Below are 15,300 nucleotides of genomic sequence, written 5' to 3'. Positions count from 1 at the left end.
CATGTGTTGTCTTAGTGTTCACACGCTTTTTTTTTATTACAACCTTTACTATCACTGAGCCAAGTATCACTATGTGCTCCTTTCAAGCCACACCCTTCATCCATCGCATCTAAATCTAGTTATGTTTACTCTCATGACAGATTAATATCGGTAGTAAATCCAATGTTCCTGTCATGAAACAGAGTTAATTAACAGGGAGACACTTGGAGGTAGCAAAGAAGCAACAGTTTGAATGTGATGATAGAGTAGGGTCAACACCAAAGAGGATGAATCTAGCAAACACAAATGTGATAGTGTTGCAGTTATTGCTTATTTTTGTAGGCCGATCCAGATGTTAGCATAGCAGTGGATCGCATGACAAAAAGCAGTGGGATTTTTTCATCGGATTTTGGAAAATTGCGGAAAATAAGATCTGTGGCAAACAAACGTTTATGATAGTTTCACGTTTTGTCCAGCAAGAAGATCTCCACATATGAACGCCAGTCTTAGGATTTTTTAAGCGTAAAGGCTTTCAACGGAGGTAAAAAGCTAACGTTAGGCCATAAACAAACTACTAGATGCTTGCATGACTACACGTCACCACCGCTAAGCTAAAGGAGGCTAGTGTTTGGCGTGAGGACGTTTTGTAGTCTCATTTTGTCACTTGTTAGCAACCGCTGTTTTATGACAACTGAAAGCTTCGGACATACACGATAAGGGAATTAGCTGGCAGATTTTATGTCGCAGGACAAAACTTGAATATCTCTTAAGCTTTTTTTTTTATCTTAAAAAACCTATTTGGACTGATTCAAAATCTAGTAAACTTAACAGACTGTGAGAACTGACACACACACACACACACACACACACACACACACGTTCCCAATCAAAGCACAGCGGCCCCACACAGATACACTCTTAAATAAATAACAAGTCCCCATTAAAAATAATATCAGTATTTTATTAGTGCCATCTGTGTAAGACAATTACAACAGAGTCATGGTTAAGCATTTATGGTCATCTGGAAAAATAAACAGCACTAGTGCAGCGCAGTGGTATCAAAATAGATCTGCTACATGCACATGCCTGTTTGCATGCATTCACATATTCATTTATATCAAAACATTCAAGACATATTTGGTTAAAAGATACTCTAGTTTAACGGATCCTGCATGGAAAATATGACTAAACAAGATCCCCTAATTTATAACTTACTATTGTGGTTTAAAATGTAAACATTTAGTGCATTGTTTTGCTTCATTATTTCCATCCTCTTCCTCTCCCTTCTTCAGTGTCAGATCAGTTTGGATTCCCGGACGTTCCTGAAGGGGACGCTGCTCTGATGTCGGGAAGACAACTCCCTGAAAGAGAAAGCAAAATAGTTTAACCAGAAAATATGGTTACATATCATTTAGATTTTTACAAATTTGATTCTTCAGTTTGAAGGTTTATTTATGATCTTAGAAAAAACCACTTGAGAAAAAACCTTCTCAACACAGAGTCCAACCTATTCTGCTTATGGTCACCCAATGGGAGCAGTGAGGACCCTAGTTAGCATGGCAAGAGCTCCCTCGACAAAAAGCAATGGGATTTTTTCATCGGATTTAGATATTTTGCAGAAAATAAGATCCAAGGCAAACACACGTTTCTGATACCTACACATTTTGTAAAGCAGGATTATCTCCACATATTAACACCGCTTTAATGATTCTTGAAGCATAAATGCGATCAACAGAACTATAGGTTACTAACGTAACCCCAGTTCTCAGAGTAACATGAAGTGAGATGTCTCACTATGGGATGCGCCTCAACGCGTATGCATCAGAAGCATCAATCTCATTACGCCAATCCTGATTGGCTGATGATCTTGACGACTACGTCAGGGAATCCACCCACCCTTTAAGTAGCTTGCGCTACGTCGCAGCGTCATTCAAAATAAGCACCTCTTCTCGCTTCGCCTTAGCAAGAAGGGCCGTCTGGTGAGACATCTCACTCTATGTTACTCTGAGAACTGGGGTTACGTTAGTAACCTATAGTTCTCATTCATAACACTCCGTTCGATGTCTCACTATGGGATATTGAGACTCCCGTATTGCTAGACATGCTTATCTCGAAAATCACCAAAACAAAACAGTACTTAACAGGTAGAACCCTGTCCCAACACGGGGCCCAGCACTGCACGGGCCACACTTGGAGCAGAGAAATCTAGTCTGTAAAAGCGGACAAAAGTTAGCGGTGAAGACCAGCTCGCTGCTGCACAAATGTCCTGGATGGAAACACCCTTGAACAAAGCCCAGGATGTAGCCAGTCCACAAGTAGAATGAGCACGCAGGCCCGTTGGTGCCTGCAAACCCTGACTCGTATAAGCCAGAGCTATCGCTTCGACAATCCAGTGGGAGAGCCGTTGCCTGGTAACGGGCTTGCCCTTATGAGGGTTAGCCCAGGATACAAAGAGTTGGTCATTGCATCGAAACTCTTTTGACCTGTCCATATAGGTGCGCAAAGCACGAACTGGGCACAGCAAATTCGGCCGCTATTATTCAGAGGAACATAGCGGTGAAGGAAATGCCTCAAGGTCAATGGGGGTGCATGAGCCAACCACCTTGGGCACAAAGGAAGGGTTGGGCTTCAGCAACACTCTCGTTTGCCCCGGGGCAAACTGAGTGCATGAAGGATGTACAGAGAGCGCGTGAATGTCACTGACTCGCTTGGCAGATGCCAGAGCCAGTAATAACACTGTCTTTAGTGACAGGTGTTTTATGTCAGCTTCTTCCAGGGGTTCAAATGGAGGTTGAGTGAGCCCATCTAAAACCACTGCCAAGTCCCATAAGGGCACCAGTGACCTGGAAACAGGGAGGAGCCTGCGAGCCCCTTTCATAAAACGGCAGACCAAGGGATGTTGGCTAGCCGTCTTTCCCTCAAAGCTTACATGGCATGCGGCAATAGCAGCAAGGTACACTTTAATCGTAGAGAAAGCTCTGTGTTTATCAATCAGGTCCTGTAGAAATGATAGAATAACACCGACAGGACATTGAAAAGAGATGTGTCCCTTTTGATGGCACCACTCCTCAAACACCCTCAACTTACAGTCATAGAGAGACCTGGTGGAGGAAGCCCTTGCACTCTGAATAGTGTTTATCACCTTCTGAGGAAGCCCCACTGTACTCAAATTATACCACTCACGGGCCAGGCCCATAGTGCCAAGCGCTCTGGGTGTGGGTGAAAAATCGTCCCCCTCGCCTGAGATAGTATGTCCCTGCGTAGCGGGAGCTGCCACGGCTGCCCGCACAGCAGCTGATATATCTCCGCCAGCCAGTACATTGCAGGCCAATGCGGAGCTCACTCTGGCCAGAGTTGGGGGTATTAGAGCTATCTCCCTCATGGCGCGAACTTGAGGATGACGTTCTGACATCACTCGAGGCGGCGGGAAGATGGGGGCGTGGTTGCACCCCGGAAACACATGAGCATTGAACACGTGTGGAACACGTTCTGGGGCTGGAAAACAGGGAGCTTCCAGCTCTTTCACCGAGGAGAGGAGGGAAGGCTGTCAGGCTGCTCTCTTCTTTTTCCTCACCTGATGGTCGAAGGTCTGGGCCGGCTGTGCCTGTGCGGCTGCTCCCGGAACCGGGAACTTTCTTGGCCAGCTCGTCCTCGCCTCGTGTCTGGGCGGGGGAACCGGGGCGGGATGTGGCTTTTGCCGTTTCGGGATCTTGAAATGGGAAGGACGTGAGGCAGCCTGAGTGAAGGTCTGTCACGGGGCCGTTGGAGGCGGCGGCTGGACCTTTCGGGGAAGACAAAGCTGGAGAGCCTCATCCTCCTCCTTCTTTTTGGCCTCACACCGCTGCTGCATTGAAGCCAGAGCGGTGCCAAATATGCCCTCGGGGACAATTGGCATGTCCAAGGCTTCCTCTTTTTCCCGGTCCGGAAGGTTCGTCAGGTTAAGCCACCTGGCTCTCTCCTGCACCACCATCATCCCCAGCGATTTGCCCGTGGCTTGGACTGCACAGCGCTGCACACGGAGGCAAATGTCCGTGATCGCTGTGATTTCATCCCTCACGGCAGGCTCAGGTTTGTTCGTCATGTCCTCACAGAGCTCCGCCTGGTAAGTGGTCAGCATTGACGAGACATTGAGTGCCCTGACGGACAAAGCTGCCGCTTTGTAAGCCCGTTCGGTCATTGCTGACGGTCTGCTTTTGTTGGCAGCGTGGGGTTCCTGCCAGGTGCCGAAGACAGCCGCGGTTGGAGGTGGGCTGCCACAAGCGGCTCCATAGGCGGCATGCGGAGCAAGCCAAGCTTCTCCATGCCCTCAAAGTCCAAAGAGGAGGCTCCCTGGATTGGGGCCTTGCTGCTGAAAGGGCGGTCTCTCCACGAGACAGGCACCTCATCCAGCAGCTCTGGAAAGACTTGGAGACGCTGCCTCGTCATCCTCGCGGCTTGGGGCAAGTTCTTCTCTCATAGCGAGATCTGGAGGTCTCCTTGGCTACTTCAGGCCAGGGGATGTCCAGCCTGGACGCAGCGTGTTGGCACACGGGCTGCAAGTCCATGCTGAGGCGGGGCGAAGTTGGCGTGCTTTCGCCTGGGGGAGTGGACACCGCCTCCGGCTTGGCAGCCTGAGCAGATGGGACGAAGATGTCATCTTCGTCTTCGTCTAAGTCGGATAAGAGGAACTCAGAGCTATCCTCTTCATCTTCCTCCATGTAATCCAGCTCCGGGACATCCTCCGCGGGTGGAACCACGGTGAGGTCCAGTTGGGATCCCCAGCTTGTCACAGCGCGGGGCTCCATTCCCACGGCTGCCACCGCCGCCGTTGACCCCCAGCTTGACACAGCGCGGGGCTCAACTCCCGCGGCGGTCGCCACCATGCCTTGATTGCCGGCCGGCAAATCAACAGGCATGAAGGGGGTCTTGTCCCGACAGGCTAGCTTGGCGCGCTAGCCGTCGGCGGAGGCTCTTGGTGGTGAAGCGGGCACAGTGTCCGCACAAATCGGGGGCGTCGATAGCCTTCCGGGCATGTTCCAGCCCAAGGCAGGACGAGCAGACCTGGTGTGAGTCCGTGCTCAAAATCTTGAACCCGCAGCCGCAGAGTCGAGCCTCCGAGCCTCCGTCTCCTCTGGTGTGAGGGAGAGAAGGGTCCATCCTCGCTCGCCGGGGTGTCGACGTGGAGGGACAAACCAGTAACAGGTATATTACCGTTTGAAAAAACCAAAACCTTACCGTTATTTCGGAAAAAAACGGCGGGGTAGATTTTAGTATTAACTGGTGTGTTAATAAATCAAATCTTTGTGCGAAGCAGCTACTTAAAGGGTAGGTGGATTCCCTGACGTAGTCGTCAAGATCACCAGCCAATCAGGATTGGCGTAATGAGATTGATGCTTCTGATGCATACGCGTTGAGGCGCATCCCATAGTGAGACATCGAACGGAGTGTTATGAATGAGAACTAGTTTTTTTACTAACTGCATGACAGTTGTGCGTAATCTTGTGTTAACAACAGACCATCTTTCAGCCATAAAACGTGCTACTGTGCTACAATAATAACGGATTTCTGGTTTTGGGATTATTCCTGCACCACTCTATTCATGTGTATACATTTTCAGATTGTTGTGGGTATAAACGTCAAAACAAACCTAAAGCGGGTAAAGCATTGGAGCATTTTGAGTATTACTGTGCACATCAAAATGAATGTGAAAATGAAGCCAAACCACACTTTAAGGGCTTTTTGGGGTTTGCAAGATGACTGCTTGGCAGATTGGAACGTCTCCATCCTTCACTTTCTGTAATCTATAAGCAGAATCCACAAACATGGTTCTTGAAGAATCTCTACTTTATCATCATTTGGTGAGCGTTTAAATTCCGAACTTGTTCTCGATAACCAACCTCCAGAGAAAAGTCACAAACAAAAATGTATCGGTATGTTTCTTAATCTGCTATACTCAGCGTTTAAATGCGGTGTTTAAAGTTAATTGACCTAATACAAGTTATTTTATTTTATTGGTTATTTCCCTTTTCTGGTGTTCATACTGTAGCATCAAAACCACACATAACTCAGTTGCTCTGAAACTAGACCAAGATTCACATTCCCGGGAGCCCAAATTACATTTTGCCGTTCGGCCAAAACCAACCAACTTGGTAAAATGTTGCAATAAACCGCAAACATTTAGGAACACACCCTAATGTCGTTAAACTGAATCACATGTAAGTAATGCAGCATCACATGCAAACATCCATAAAAAAACACATGCACAGGACAAACAGTTACGCCTCGGAAATATTTCAGATGATACCAAGATTCTTGTTTCTGTTTCACTTCGTGAGGGACATTTTCCCCACACAACTGAACAGCCACTACGTCTCAGGGGCAGTGAACAGCCACAAATCCTGTTCCTAGATTTGAAATAAATGCTACATTTGTGAAGCAAGTGTGTGGGTGTGTGTTCTATTTGTTTCACAACATTAATCTCTTTTTTTGGATTTAAAGTGACCTTATCTTTATTGTCAACGCCACTTTACTTTGCTCCATCAACCACTTAAAGCCCAGCTAGCCTTGACTCCACATGATACATAACACCACTTCTGTTCCTCGGATTCAAATGTGTGATTAAGACTGCTGGCACAGTTTGGGGGGGGGGGGGCATATGGGCCTGAAAGAAAGATGTCTGTAGGAGTATATATTCCTTATTGGGTGTGTGTTTGATTTGCCTGATTCTCATTGTGTGTGTGACTCAGTGTGAGTGTGCGGAGATTAGCCTGAGCAGGTTAGCTACGGTGGCTTTAGCTGCGTGTGGTTGCAGACAGCCCCAACGTGGTGGTAAACAGCCATTCACTGGGGCCAGGCCTCAGTCTGGCTTTCCCATAATACCAGTCTATGGAGGTAATTCAATGGAAGAATTGACACTATGGTAATGGCGCTCCTTGACACTGGCCCCTCAGGGACACAAGCATATGGCCGCTAAGCAGCGCAAGCTTATGGAGCAACCAGTGAGGTGGGCCCCAAACTATTCAGTCCACAGCCTTCAAATGAACTCAAATAATCCCATTCAAAGAAACTTAAAGAAACTAATATAACTAATGTTTTCAGAGAAATCAGAAACCTCAAACCAACTAGAGCAAAGAGAAGAACACTTTGTCATCATCATATAGAAATGCTAACACAATCAATAGACCAGAAAACGCATGGTTACTTATCTGTTCAGTGTCTGTACCCGTGTGTGCACATATTTAAAGGTCGCAGATGCAGTTTCGTCCCATTGAGGGGGAAAGCTAAAGTTGTTAAAGCAATAACCATCCCTATCTACCTATAATCGAATTTCCGTCCCTTCATTCCTGCCCTCACATCCATCACTCTCATGTTACTTCCTGCTAATGTACGACAAAGGCACTTAACTGAAAAACAATACTTGGTATGAACTGACAGAGTTGCACGCATGATGAGATTGACACCACTCTCAAGGCTGTATGTTAAGTACAGAGCAGAGGGACAGTTAGCTTAGCCTAAGAGAAAGCATGGAAGAAGGTGTAAACAACTAGTCCTGATCGTTCAAAGTTGAAAAAGCAATATTCCGACAACTGTCTTTAAAGCTCACTGAAATGTTTTCTTTAATCTGTATACAAACAGAAAAGGAAACAAAATAAATGTGTGGTTTTAGAGAAAGTTACTGTAACTATTTATTGACTATCAACAGCCATCCATCCTTTCCATGTTCCGCTGTGCAGGTTTCTGCTTGTTCCCTGGCAACTTAATGGTGACATGACTTTGGGAAGACACCGCACCTAGTTGTTGTTTGCTAAGAAGTAGTTGTATACAGTATCTTCCCCATGGAACCAAATTGTTATTTTGAGATGCTAACGGCATGGCCATGTTGATCTGTCAGGTGGCGTGTCTTCTTAATGGTCAGTTTGTCCACCACTTTGACTAAGGCTGATAATCTGTAGCAATCACTGAATATTCATGGCCTCTTGAGGATGAACCCACCTATTGTATGGCCTGTTATTACATTTATTAGAAATATTTATGTTGGCCAGATAATGAAGCCTACCAACTTATCCAATAGCATTAAGAAAGGTCATAATATTAACTTATTTGACTAATGACGAAAAATGTAAGAAACAATATTGTCATTGTAAGTATACAAACAAATTATAATTCTGTAGTCATTCATGGTTCCCAGACCTACTGACTTTGGTGATCTCCTGGCTTTTGTAACTATCAGGTTAACATGTGGTTCTGAGTAAAACTAGTATGATTGCGTGGTTCAGATACAAGACCAGCCCCAGACTTGCCACAAACTGGTTCAGAGTTAGTGTAAAAAAGCACGTTAATCAAAGCTTAAACAAATTGAATTCATTGTAAAGCTAAAAAATATATATATATCAGGTGACTTATGCAAATAGAACAGATGACCTAGACAATGCTGAATGGTTGCTAGGAGAAATAGAAAAGAGAGAGGTTAGAGATAAATGTAACTTGAAGGCCAAGCAGCTCAGATGAAGGTGCTGGTTTCCTTCCCAGTTCTGCTCATTGACTTCTGAGTCAGGAAGCTAGACCAAACACCTCGAATCAACTAACAAAGGAAAGTATTCATTCACGTTTCGGCTCGAAGATATTGTCCACTGATTAGTCTCAGGGCTGTGACAACATTTGATAACTATCATAAACTCAGAGATAGGGACCTGTGCTAAGGCTCATATCTGCATCTGGTAAAAACATCCCCCCAACAGCAGACCCGGAGAAAACAATCACAAGGATATCATTCAATTCTATCAGGGGAAACTGAACTAAAATGAGCTCTCTTGACATGTTGAGGCCTGACAGATTGAGCCGTGAGATCCCAACTGGCCCGACATGTCACTAATGTAGATTGTTCCACTGCTATGTTAAAATTGCTAAGTAAATATAGTTTCCAGTCATTAGGAGGCACAATGGAACTGCTAAAACATTTAGAATGGGTGTCATGTTGGGAATATGTGACAGTGGAGTGGGAATAATTAAGATGGAAGCTGTTGAGTAACAAAGACAGGCAAACAGAGCACTGACACACACACACACACACACACACACACACACACACACACACACACACACACACACACACACACACACACACACACACACACACACACACACACACACACACACACACACACACACACACACACACACACACACACAAGTCCATTGTGTGCATAAAACAGTTATGGGAAAGTGTTAGCAAGGTAACAACAATCCATGAACTGATCTCAGATTCCTACAGTTTCTAAAAGGCTGTACCCGCACAAACAAAGATATGCATATCTATACATGCATGCATACACATGTATAGATATACATAGACAGGTGTGCTCAGATCACACAGAAGCACACCCGTCTTCACAAAGAGAGTGATTATTACCTCTCGGCTCCAGCAGACATAAGTCATGCATAATTCAATTAAAGTGTAGGAAGGAGAAGGAAACTGGAGAGAGACTCACGGGAAGTCGTAATGTGCTGCACCAGTAAAACCATTTCCCTTGCAGTGACTCAGCAACTCACACCACCTGGGCTCAGTTACTCAGCTCTTTTTGATCTGACTATGCTCTTAGCACAGAGATGGCTCAGTGAAACCTGACACCAGTGGATGATGCACCTCAGAGGAACAATGTATACAGTGGTACGGTGCTGTAGGCCTGTCCATGTCACATTGCTAACAGTTATAGCTCATTTTATAACATTTCCCAATATAGTGAGTCATAAACAACAAGATATTTAGTTTAATGTGGGAGATGGAGCCCCAGTCAGAGGGCGCTGTAAATAAAAATCAGCCAGAACAAGTCCCAGTGCCGGGATTCACAGTCAGCTGGTGGCACACTGGGTCCAACCTGTGACAATGGAAGCAACTGAAAGTTTGCAATCCCCAGAACTAAGGTCTCGGTGCTGTGGCTGAATTAGGACCAAATTGAGAGGTGCAGGAATAAGTCCTTAATCAAGGAAATAAGTAAGCATGTTACGATATCTGGTTCCCTCAAATTGAAGTCAATGGTTTTTGGTTAGATGCCTGACATAAGGTCTGTGGTTTACACACTTTCATATTATTTCACACATTATTCTACAACATAGACTACCGTCTGTAATTCCCCACTCATAAATTACCAAAGCTTCTATGTGTCCTAAAATAGTGGTTGCTAACAAGTGACTGATTGAGACTACTAAACGTCATCATGCCAACAGAAGTCAGCCTTTTCCTTCACAGTGGTGAAGCGGGATATGTGAATGTCATGACGCTGACATGTGTACGCGTGTAGCTTAGAGGTGTTGATGTAAAGTCATACGACGGTGATATAGTTTCTTTTTAGCCTATCGTTAGATTCTTACTTCTGGACATTGCTTACAAAATCTTGTTGTTTGTTTGCATGTGGAAATTATCCTGCTAAACAAATCCTGAAAGTATAAATGTGTGTTAGCCAGAGATCCTAGCTTTTGTAGAGGGAGCCCTTGCGATTCTACCTTTAGGGTCGGCCTACAAAAATATGTCATCACTGCACCAGTCTATAGAAACGGATGCTCCTTCCTTATTCCAGGTTTGAGTTTAGGATGACAGTGTTTTTTTTCATTTCTAATAGTTTGAATTAATTTATATAAATAAACAGACCATTGACCACTGCCCTTGTAGTCAGTTAGAATGCCCCTTTCAGTAAACATGTATGCAACACAACACTTAAAAGTCTTTGACATGCAAGTCAATTGTTGAATATTGTACACAGCTTTAACAACAAGATGCTGGTTTGGTAGCAATTCCCTATTCCAATACTTGCCTTCAAATGGCAATGCACAAGAATGTGTTTAAGCTATGAAATGACCTTCTTAAGATCATAATAGCCCTATAGATGGATGCATGCAATCCTAAAATGAAATTGGAAGCTGACTTTACCTCAGCTACTGTCAAACAAGTGTCACAACAAATGACTAAAGAAATGACCCATGGTGAGGGCTGAACGCAAACATCTTCTAAGAGTGAGGAGGTGTTTCCACAGGTAAACGATCACCTGAACAAAGTGTAGGAAACTTGAATAGAATTGACTCTTTGATCTTTAATTGTACTTCAAGTAAGAAAGTACGCTCCTTAAGTCTTTTATAATGTTCTGTCACTTTGCTCGTGTTCTTTTTATTTAACCTTCCTATGTTAATTTGACAACTCAGCGACAAGATCTGCCTTTCTCAAAAGGAGACAATAGGTTTTAGTGCCAACCTTTACAGCCACCCATCCCCAGCAGGTGTTCATGGTAAGACACAGCAGATATCAGATACAATCTTACATACGGGTTATAGGAAGTGATGGGAAGGTACTAAAGATCCATGCAGTTCATTCAAAGCAAGTGAAATGTAGTTCAGGGTTGGCACAGAGTGAGTAGATAACTGTTTCCATTGTTCCCTTAACAGGATCTCTGTGAAAGTCTTTCAAATCTTCACAAAAGTTTGCAATTTTACACCAATTCCTTTACTATTACAACATGTAAACAAAGATGAGATTATTTAGCATTTGAATGACCATTTGCAGTTTGTTTTTGCCAGTTACATATCAATCAAATGTTGAATTGGTGTTTTTTGGACCATTTAACTTTTTAATTTTTAGAATATTTTATATTTCACTTAAACTACAATTCATTTGATACGGCAACAAACGCAAAGCTCGTACTATGGCACAGTGTTGGCTAATGAATGCTATAAGCAAGCTAACATGCTTACACTGAGAATTCTAACATGGTGCTGTTAACCAGGTATTATGTTTACACAGTATGTTTTACAATCTTGTATTTGGATGTAAGCGTGATAACACCACCAGAGCTGGTGAAGGAAACCTGGTCAGGTGTCAACATGTGACCTAAGTTCCATTACAAGGTATTTGGATGCCCTTTGAGCAAGTGCACAATTGAGAAGGTTTGCTAGCAAAGTTGTACTAGTTTCTAGGTTAGTAATATTGCAACGTTTTACTTGACTTACATTTTACTACTCCTAAGCTTGCAATCTCAAATTAAAAAGGCTCTACTGAACTTCAGTCAACACATCATGTCTCCAATAAGAGGGATAAGGCTGCACATTTGTTAATTCTCGATTCAAGGAGGGTTACAATTGCTAATTCTATAACATACAAAAATTCAGCTACGCCACCATTTTCATCCTACAGGAACATAAACTGCTGGTACAGTTAAATGCGATGACTGAGGCTACTTTGCAGGCCCGGCTAAGTGACGTAGAATGGGAAATATTGCAAAACAATTCAGTCAGTCTGAAGTAATGATAAGCTTCATACTTATGGTTACCAGATATATAATTCTCACATTGACTGTATGCTCACTTTATCTCATGGGTTGACAGCACATTCGTTGGGCTGCTTTTTAAGGAATAGTAGGTGTTCTATAGGTTGACATGTGAGTTCTAATTACCATATTCAACAAACAGGTATATAGACACTTGAATTATAACTTCATTATTGTAACTTAAAGAATAAAGTTGCCATTTGAATTCGTAATCAACATTTTGAATGCTACGCAGGTATTTGCTTTTTCATTGTGTTTAAACCGGGTATTTTTGTACAGGTGCAGATAAAGCTAATATTCTATTCTATACTACAACTACTATCATACACAGTGTGCCACAAATTGCCCACACCCAGACGTAATAATATTTACTCCGATAAATTACTTTTTCAAATGTAATTTATGTTAAGGAACATTTAATTGAAGATTAATTAAAAAAATGGAATAAAATCTTTGATTTGAAAAAAAAGTTTAAACATTCTACAAAGCCTTAGTTGAACATTGACGTTTTAAGGGAATTCTATAGAGCAGGCCTATGCCATCATTGGAATTCAGTGCACATATTGAGACATTTGAGTATGTGACAAATAAATCCTTTAATCTAGAATGAATGTTAATACGCAAAATACCCTCAGTCGCTTTGCGTCAGAAGATTTAGAATCAGCATTATCCTTTTGTGCTGGCTCCATTCATTTTTACAGCCATTAACTTTGACCTTTTCCATTTACTGTGATGACAAGCATTCAAACCAACCCTTATTCAGACTGTAGATATGCAATTTATTACATCTGAAAAACCTATAGTTTTTCTATTAGGTATGACAGTTCCCTTTGTTACACTGGAAGAAAAACAATGAGCGTACCTCACAGAGCAATTTATTTTCTATCTATTCAATTGATCACTTCTTTTCACTGGAAGCTAGAGGGGGAAAGCTTTCCATTCAGCTCTTAAAAAAACACTGAGGTGTGGTCCATTCATGGTTCACTCACTTTTTACATTTATACCTGTTGGCCTTTGTTCACCTTTCAGATAAACAGCAAGGCGTGTGCTAAACTGCCATTCATTTATGCTGTACCTCTGCCTTGAGGCTGACCCCCTCTCAGTTGCCCCTTTCACACCAACGCAGCTCCCGCTCTAGCTCTGTTCTTGCGCTCTTCTGGTTCGGAACCGGTTTTTCTTTTCAGCCCCCGTTTTGTTTACATCGCCCAGAGCCCGACTGGTGCTGCTGCGTCATGACGTCACCGTTTACGTCGCTGATTTTCTCCCAACGGCGCACACAACAACAATGGGTGACTGCGTCGGGTCGATGACCGTGTTACTTTTAATCATACGAAGCCAGATTAAATTAAATAACTACTTCTCAACCCTTATACTTTTCTCCAGAGTGCCGTGGTTCATTGTTTATTAATGTGTTACAGCTGCATTTACCGACCGCTGCAGTGCTGCTCGTCCACCGGAGTTTATTCTCCCGTTAACTCACAGCAGCGGCCGCTGTAAAGTATTCACTGTCTGACTGTCACACAAGCAGCTGATAAATATCCCCAATTCCCCATAAGTGAATGTGTTTCAGTCTGAATTGACGCTGTTTGGCATCACAACGCTGTTATGAAAGTTTCTCTGGTATAAAATAGGTGATGTTAGCATAGCAACCGAAGCCAAACTGACTATCTTGACTACTTGTTGCTATCCTATTGTGGCATAAGCCGTTTTCTACAGGCACATTTTACAGGCGTATTTTTTTTTATTATGACTCTACTTGTGATAGTCGGACATGACAACCTGAGCAGCCCATGTATTGATTCCATCTGATAGCTGCTATAATACAAAACAAAACGTCTGCCCCCTCCACAATGATCAATAACAGCGAACGGACGGTCAAATAAACAGAATCACACAAAGCCCGGTTACTGGTTAGTGTTGCCTGACTTTATAAAGTGTGTTTTTTGATAAGTGTGTGGTTGCGTTCTAGTAACTTTGCTCAGCCCTACTGCTTGTTACAACTTCCATTTGCCGTACTCGCCATAAACTGTTAGTTCAGGTTAATCTCGCCCCCCTCCGACGTAAGCGTGACGTATGCGGTTCTTGCTTCTAGACCGAATTTTTTTCGTGCTTAGTAAGAACCGGTTTTCGTTGAAAAGAGCCGGCTCCGCTGCGGTGTGAAGAGGAAAACCCGGTGCTTATCAGGCACAAGCTCCGAACCGGCCAAGGAACCGTGTTGTGTGAAAGGGGCAAGTGTAAAACGCAACCCTTGAGACTGTTTGTAGATGTTTGACGATATTATGCGATAAGCGGTGGGTCTCAAGAGTAAGACATCACAGTAGTCTATTGGTGGTTCTTTGGTTTGGGGCTGATAAATCAAAACACAAAGACACTTGTAACTGTAGTATGCCAAAAGCTAAAAGGGGAAAAGAAGTTCAGCCAGAGTTTGAAAAGTTAATTTAGCTCTGTTGTTGTACTTATCTTTCTTCTCTTCTTTCCGACTAAGGGTTGCCACTTTACTGAAGACAGTGTGTGTGTTTATGTGGGTCTTGAGACTTTGATCAAACAAACACCACAGTGTGGGGTATCAGTGGGATTCACCAAACAAGAGCTGAGCATGGCTGGTAATCTGGGGTGATCTCATGAATGATTAAGATGAGTGGTGTAGTGTGTGAAAGATGAAGACATGCAAGCAGTATTGACAATATAAATACATGCCAGCTACTCTTTCCAAACTCAGAATATCAACATCATAAAGGTTATTCTTAGAAGAATAAGGGCTGCTTGCAAAATTTAAGTTTGCATGTATGGGATCCCCTGAATGAAAGAAAGACTCCTTTGTAATAACATAATAAAGAATAACAATTCTTATTCTTCAGTATTCATATCATGCTACCTGGAAAGAAATTACATGAATACAACATTTGACTAGAATACTTAAACACACACACACACACACACACACACACACACACACACACACACACACACACACACACACACACACACACACACACACACACACACACACACACACACACACACACACACA

The 15,300-nt window shown here is 43.3% G+C and overlaps 1 protein-coding gene across 2 annotated transcripts in view; it reads right to left on the bottom strand.

Annotated features, from left to right (window-relative positions):
* Positions 1 to 919: 919 nt before the first annotated feature.
* The window catches only part of LOC307038543 (uncharacterized protein), a 176,274-nt gene continuing 161,893 nt past the window's right edge, over positions 920 to 15,300 (bottom strand). For both annotated transcript variants that reach the window (XM_079680027.1, XM_079680028.1), the window contains exon 15: positions 920 to 1,340. In XM_079680027.1, coding sequence (XP_079536153.1) covers positions 1,274 to 1,340 — 67 coding nt within the window. In that variant the 3' untranslated portion in view covers positions 920 to 1,273. The remainder of the gene's footprint in view (positions 1,341 to 15,300) is intronic.

The sequence above is a fragment of the Notothenia rossii genome, assembly GCF_949606895.1.
Source record: "Notothenia rossii genome assembly, chromosome: 5".
NCBI lineage: Eukaryota > Metazoa > Chordata > Actinopteri > Perciformes > Nototheniidae > Notothenia > Notothenia rossii.
Note: the sequence above shows the minus strand (reverse complement) of the source record. Positions and strands in the feature narration are given on the sequence as shown.